Source organism: Gavialis gangeticus, unplaced genomic scaffold (assembly GCF_001723915.1).
Source record: "Gavialis gangeticus isolate Ggan-Ray unplaced genomic scaffold, GavGan_comp1, whole genome shotgun sequence".
Taxonomy (NCBI): domain Eukaryota; kingdom Metazoa; phylum Chordata; order Crocodylia; family Gavialidae; genus Gavialis; species Gavialis gangeticus.
The window spans coordinates 39077487-39085146 of record NW_017728996.1 but is presented as its reverse complement, the minus strand read 5'-3'; the positions used below and the strand labels follow the sequence as shown (position 1 = coordinate 39085146).

The 7660-nt window shown below is 40.6% G+C and overlaps 1 protein-coding gene across 1 annotated transcript in view; it reads left to right on the top strand.

Moving 5' to 3' along the window:
* MTMR10 (myotubularin related protein 10) overlaps positions 1–7660 on the top strand; it is a 104196-nt gene that overhangs the window by 76319 nt on the left and 20217 nt on the right. The window contains exons 8-13 of the mRNA XM_019504351.1: positions 985–1072; positions 1198–1286; positions 3448–3578; positions 4020–4089; positions 4669–4739; positions 5787–5956. Of these exons, the coding sequence (XP_019359896.1) occupies positions 985–1072; positions 1198–1286; positions 3448–3578; positions 4020–4089; positions 4669–4739; positions 5787–5956 (619 nt within the window). The remainder of the gene's footprint in view (positions 1–984; positions 1073–1197; positions 1287–3447; positions 3579–4019; positions 4090–4668; positions 4740–5786; positions 5957–7660) is intronic.

Here is a 7660-nt window from a genome sequence, read left to right as displayed (position 1 = left end):
CACAAGAGAAGGCTGAGGGGGGACCTGGTGACTGTCTATAAACTCACTAGGGGGGACCAGAAGGGTTTAGGGGAGACACTGTTTCCCCTAGCGCCCCCTGGCATGACAAGGAACAATGGACACAAATTATTAGAGAGTAGATTTAGATTAGACATCCGCAAGAACTACTTCACAGTTAGGGCGGCTAGGAGCTGGAACCAACTTCCTAGGGAAGTGGTGCTGGCTCCTACCCTGGGAATCTTTAAGAAGAGGCTTGATGACTACCTGGCTGGACTCATTTGAGTCCAGTCTTTTCTCCCGCCCAGGCGGGGGGTCGGACTTGAAGATCTACAAGGTCCCTTCCGACCCTACTTCTATGATTCTTTATAATGGAAAATCCCAGGAACATTGTTAGAGTAGCACTGTCTGTTGCTTCCATAGTGCTCTGTGAGCTTCTCAGTGGTCCACCCCTGAGCTTGTGTCTTCTTCCCATATGTATCTGTAAAACGAACCAGGGATTTCCATTCTTTGAATCGGATCCTGTGGAGGGGTAGAAGTAAGCAATTAATAGAGGTTGGTAAACTGATAGCGCATCAGAAAACATTGTGTGCTTAGCCTCCTATTTGGGTCATGCTTTTAGATGTTTTTGTTGGAGGTGAAGGGATATATCTCACTTCTTTTTTCTAATGGAGGTAATGCAAAGGAGGCATGCTTTTGTTTGAACCAAGAGAAACCAAGATTGTAGTGCTGGGTCCCACAAGTGAGACATACCCATGATATGAGTTTTATTGCTAGTACTGTGAGTGGCTTACTGAGCACACATGGAAATAGAGTGGCTATTACCATAAATACACTGTGCTTATGTAGTACCTCATTTAAGTTGCATTATTATTCTGAGGTTCAGCTCATCTTGTGCTAACGCACCACTGTTGGTAGTAGGCTTCTGTCTCCAGGACAGATAAGTGCTTTCAAGAAAAATTACTCTGCATTGTATTTTTCCCCCAGCCTTCCAGAATACTTTGTAGTCCCATCTTCCTTAGCAGATCAGGACCTGAAGCTCTATTCTTACTCATTCATTGGGAGACGAATGCCAGTAAGTGTACACTTTATGCTGATTTTCATTGTCATATAGTATTTGACAGTGATACGTTTTATACGCAGAAATTAGAAATCTGTTTTTGCTTTGTCACATGGTACTAACTAATCTCTTTCTGTTAGGTATGGTGCTGGAATCACCCTAATGGGAGTGCTCTTGTGAGAATGGCCAACATTAAAGATGTATTGCAACAAAGAAAGATAGACCAAAGGTAAACTATAACTTATTATCATTACTTAACCAGACATATATGAGACAATTAGTGGGCTATAAGCCACACATACCTTTTTCGTGATGCAGCAGTTTGTGTGAAATTTATCTCCAAGCAGGTGGTCTGCACAAAGCCTTGGAATTACTTAATGTCCACTTAAGTCATATTTAACGAATAATATTTTGATAATGTATGTTTAAGGGTTCTGGTCTCTTTGCCACACTGGGAACTGCACAGCACACCAGTGACACAACCCCATTGTTATACTTGCTTCTCTTACCGCATTGACATTGCTGTACCACCAGTGGGAAACTTCTACTTTTGTCTTGCTCACAGAAAAATTTTGAAAATAAGTTAATCTTGTTGCAGTGCTTGGAAAATACAAAGCAACATAGACTGAGTTCTGTAAGACAATAGATACTGCTTTGGGATGCCAAACGCCATATTTCCCAGTAACATTAGAATCATAGAAAATTAGGGCTGGAAGGGACCTCAGGAGGTCATCTAGTCCAACCCCTTGCTGAAAGCAGGACCAGCCCCAACTAGATCATCCTACACAAGGCTTTGTCTAGCTGGGTCTTAAAAACCTCCAAGAATGGATATTTCACAAACCTCTCTAGGTAATCTGTTCCAGTGCTTTATTAGCCTCCTCATGAGTGGTTTTTCCTAATATCCAACCTAAACTTCCCTTGCTGCAACTTGGGACCATTGCTCCTTGTTCTGCCATCTGCCATCACTAAGAACAGTCTAGCTCTATCCTCTTTGGAACAACCATTCAGGTAGTCAAAGGCTGCTATTAAATCCCCCCAGTCTTCTCCAGACTAAATGGGTGCCTATACATGTGCAGCAATGCTGCTCCACCGTGCTGTAATTACAGTGTGTCGGAGCTGACTCAATTCATTAAGTCTGCTGGAACGTGGTAATTGCCATGCTTTAGCAAACTCCAGCGTCACATGTATCAGCATCCCCGTGCTGAAAAATGGCAGCGGGGATGCTTTTAACTAAAGCTTGTGCAATGAGCTTTAATTAAAACGTCTCTGCCACCATTTTTCAGCGTGGGGATGCTGATACACGTGACGCTCCAGGCACTTTAGAGTGGCTCTCAGAGGTGCTCTAATTTAAAATACCTCCCCACCACACTCCCAGAGTACATGTATAAATGCCCAGTAAGCCCAGTTCCTTCTGCCTTTCCTTATAAGTCGTGTGCCCCACCCCCCAGCTTTCACAGTACAGAAATCACGGAGCACCTTGCAAGACTGGTACCTTTTATTCCTTATCTTTAATAGGTTAGAAGGCTGCTTGTAAATCTTTTCATTGCCTTTGGGTGGTTTAAGTTAAGCTCTGATTAGTGTTCCCTTTGGGACACTAAAGTTTATATGCTTTTATATATTTCTTAAGTATCACTGGATATTCAGTATTGACAACAAATCAATTAACTTCTCTAACTGAGATATCTTATCCTTCAAGTTTTTTCTTTCACGCCTACCATTGCAGGTTTGGTCTAGTGATGGTCCTCATTATAATAGCTTTTCATCTTCAGATCTCTTTCTAAGCATTAGATAATGTTTGTAGAACCTAGAGGCATGTACTATCCTTATTTGAGGGGAAACTGAGATATAAAGGTTCTGTACATTTCTGAAGACTAGAGGGAGCTGGTGTCAGAGCCAGGCTCAAACTGAACAGTGTCTAGCTTTTAGCCTTATGTTCAGGTCTCCTTTTATGTACTTCGTTAAACACACCTCCCCAACAGGCTTTCTTCCTACAGCTTCTGTGCTGTTGTGATTAATAGCTGCCTCTTCTAGCATACCTTTAAACAAACCATTGTTTTCAATTGCTCAGATTTAATTTAGCTCCTCAGTGGGAATTGAAAGTTTCTGAATGTGTGTCAACAATTCTGCCTCCACATGCATTCCATATGGCCACAAAAGCATGACATGCATTGAAGCTGAATGCTAATCAGATGCTTGTGCTTTTCCATTTTGCTGTTTGGCCAAATAGCTTTTTTATATAAGCTATTTGCCTTCCTAACAACCAACTAAAATACTTTCTTTAAAAAAAACTCAAAAAAAACCCTTTGTATCCATCCATAAGTATACTTCTATGCTGCTGAACTTATTTTCCTCCCAGTCCAGGATTAAAGTTCTTGATGCTTTTTCACTAGGATTTGTAATGCAATAACTCGAAGCCATCCACAGAGAAGTGATGTTTACAAATCAGATTTGGACAAGTGTCTACCCAATATCCAGGAAATCCAGGCTGCATTTATTAAACTCAAACAGTTATGTGTTAATGGTAAGTCATGATATCATTCTTAAGCATATTCTATTTTTGGAGGTATTTAAGAATAAGGTTGCAAAAATATAGTTTGAAAGGTTTGAGATGAACAAGTTTTTTTTTTTTTCTTAAGGAATAATTATCTTGCCTACATTTGATATCTGTTTAAAAGGTGTGTTGTGTTGCAGAATAGCTTGGTAGAGTCTACAGGCTTTTACTTCATTCTGAATCATGGGTTATAGTTCATGCACTAAGCGTATTGGATATAAAACTTCATGTGGTGGCTGCGCTCTGCAGCCTGGCACACAAAAGAAAACTGTTTTTTTTATTGAGGGATATATACTAAGTATCTTCAACTGTTACTGTAGAGTCCTATAGAAGGTAATGAGCAGCATGACCTATTGATGTGACCTATCATGTCAAGTTTTGTTCATCTGAATGATTCTTTAAAACATGCAGAGCCTTTTGAAGAAACAGAAGAGAAGTGGCTGTCCTCACTGGAAAATACACACTGGCTAGAATACATCAGGTGTGTACAAAAAGTACAACTAGAAGATAATGGTTAATATTACCTCCTTAAATTTTCACCAATGTAAGTAAGCAATGAAGCATATAGGTGGAATTTTTACTATGTAAAAATAAGTAAGTGAAATTGATATATGGAAACTTTTTATACTTAAATATATTTTATTACATAATATGGAATCCTACAAAAACAAAATGGTGGGCTTAACATTCATTACTTGAATGACATGCTTAAAACTGTGTGTGTATGTGTGTGTGTGTGGAAATGTAAGTCTTTAAAAAATCAAGGCTGCATTAAGCACCATTTCAAACTCAGCTTTCACAGTCTTTTAAACAGAAAGTCTGTGATACTAGAATCCTGAGAGAAGTTGAAGTTTTATCTTATTGTTTTAATGTATGTTAGATTTTGGGATGTGCCTACATGACCTCTTTGCATAAATCCCAGTGAAATCAGCAGCACTTGTGATCCTGAATTATTTAACTCGCATTTGAAAATCCCTTCCCCAAATCTTAAAAAATGGTCTGTCAAATTATGATTCTCTTGGTATTAATTATGAAGTTAATTACTTTTTTTTTTGCCTAGGTCATTTCTTAAGCATTCTGTTGAGCTTGTATATATGCTGGAATGTAAGCGTGTTTCTGTAGTTCTACAAGGTAATATAATCTTTTAATATGCTATAATTGTCATTAGTAGGTTAAAGGTTAAAACAAGTAGATGATGAATATAATTTACCTGGATCTTACTTTACTGAAATGATATGAGATAGTAGTCAAATATTTTAAGTTCATAACTGCAGGGAGAAATTGTGCAGTGTATTTGGACTGTAACATAACCAGTAGAATCTAAAGAGTTTGCTCGCCAGCTGCCCAGGCCCTGCACTGTGAAGCAGCACCTACAGCTGTGGAGCAGATCTCTCAGCTTCCCAGCTGCTGCTTCCCTAGGCACCCCAAGGCTCTCACCTGGACACCCTGGATTTCAGTGAGCCCAAGACTGGGGAGATGCTCCCTGATGTCAAGTTTACAGTGTCTGACCATGCCATCTGCCTGCGAGGATTGGCTGGTGGCACCAGGCCCAGCCCAATCCCATGGATCAGGTGTGGGGCAGCTGTGTCCCAGACACTGAAGTTGCTCCATGCTGGATCGCTACATTCACCTGAGTACCAGAATCTGTCATGGCTCATCCCCAGCATACAATATAAGGTACGATACAAACAAGCCACAAAGATGTTATACATTATATGCAGAATATCTTTGTGGCTCATTTGCTATATTATCACACCATAAATTGGCTTTAACCTATGTCCAGGTTACTGTTTATGGAAGGATTAATACTTAGATTGTGTCTTAAATGTAACAAGGTGTCAGGGCCCTGAGTTGTAGACTATGTATCTCTACTATGTAGACTATGTATCTCTACTGTGTAGACTATGTATCTCTGATGTTGAATGTGTACAAATAATGACTAGTGGGCATTTCAAAATAGAAAGACTGTGAAAAATCAGCTGATTTATAGATCAGACAGTTCATTTATTAGGTAGCCTCTACAATAGAACCAACCAACCAAATAGCTATCTTTGTCATTCCCCATATATAACATTTTTTAAAAGCTCCCAAATGTGAGTACTAAACTGAAAATTGCCAGTTTAGTGCCTTTTAACCTCTTTGAAATATATAAATAAAAATATTATTTGTTATTTTCAGAGGAAGAAGGACGGGACCTAAGCTGCCTTGTAGCCTCCCTCATTCAAGTGATGCTGGATCCCTATTTTCGGACGATTGTTGGATTTCAGAGCTTACTACAGAAGGAGTGGGTGATGGCAGGATATCAGTTTTTAGATAGGTGTAACCACTTAAAGAGATCTGACAAAGAGGTAAAAACTACATTATATTGATATAGGGAATGGAAGCATGTTGGGGAATGACTGCAATTATGAATTTAATCTTTAAAAAATCGTAATAAAAATCCCTTCCTGTGTTTCCCAAATTCATGTAGTTTGTCATTGATTAGCTTTATCTCGTCTTCATTCTCTACTTCTTATGTTCATCATTAACACTCTTAATGATACAAGTGTTGCTGTTTGTTTATGTTGTAATGGCGTTAATGTTTCAAAATAGTCACGTGTAGTTTATCCTGGGTTTTTTAAATTTAATAGATTTCATAGACATTAGGGCTGGAAGGGACCTTGGAAGATCATCTAGTCCAGCCCCCCGCCCAAAGGGCAGGAAGTCAGTTGGGGTCATAGGATCCCAGCAAGATAAGCATCCAGTTTACTCTTGAAGGTGTTCATTGTAGGTGCTTGAACCACCTCTGATGGCAGGCTGTTTCAGACATTGGGGGCTCAAACAGTAAAGAAATTCTTCCTTATGTCCAGCCTGAAACGGTCTTGTAGTAGTTTATAACCGTTTGACCTCATCATTCCTTGGGGCACTCTGGTGAACAAACGTTTCCCCAGATACTGGTGGTCACCCCTGATAAACTTACAGGTGACCATCAGATCACCCCTGAGCCTGTGCTTTTCCAGGCTAAAGAGCCCCATGGCTCTCAGCCTGTTGTTGTAAGGTCTGTTTTCCTGACCTCTGATCATGCGCGTGGCTCTTCTCTGGACTCTCTCAAGCTTTTCCACATCCTTTTTGAATTGTGGCGCCCAAAACTGGACGTAGTATTCCAGCTGCGGCCTCACCAAAGCAGAGTACAAGGGGACAATGACGTCTCAGGATTTGCTTGAGAAGCATCTATGGATGCAAGCCAGCATTTTGGTTGCTTTACTAGCTGTAGCATTGCATTGCAGGCTCATGTTCATCTTGTGGTCAGTTATGACCCCCAAGTCTCTTTCTTCCGTAGTGCTAGCCAGTGTAGCACTGCCAAGCCTATATGCATGGTGCAGGTTTTTCCTCCCAAGGTGGAGAACCTTGTATTTTTCAGTGTTAAACACCATCAGGTTCTCTTCCCCCCATTTGCTGAGCCTGTCCAGGTCAGCCTGGATAGCCCTATTGTCTTCTGGTGTGGATGCTTTGCCCCAAAGTTTGGGGTCATCAGCGAACTTGGCCAGTCCGCTTCTGACTCCAATGTCCACATCATTAATGAAGATGTTGAACAATATGGGTCCAAGGACAGAGCCTTATAATCAAACTGGGGATCCAAGACTTTGACCTGAGAAGAATTTGGGGAGCCTCTTTCCACAACCACTTACTTTCTTTTCATTGTTCTTCTCCTTTAAGTAGAACCCTGTTTCACAAAGCCATTACCGATGCAGTTATCACAGTGTTGATATGGTAGTGGGGCATTTGGAGCAGAGCCTACAGTTTCCAAACTGAACTATGGATTAGTGGGTTGTGATGTGGTAGGTTTGTTTGTTTCTAGCTGCTTCCACAGTTGTCAATCTTTTCATTGCAAGGAGAGCCTGGAGGCTTGTAATAGCAGCTGGAACAGTGGACCTAGTTTAGTAGCATCTTTCAGGGCTGTCATTTAAGGAGAGTAAAAAGACAACATCCTCAGGGATTGGAGCCAACAGCAGGATTAAAGCTGCAGGAAATAAATATCTAGGGATGAAGGAAATGAGGCAGCTAGGGAAAGA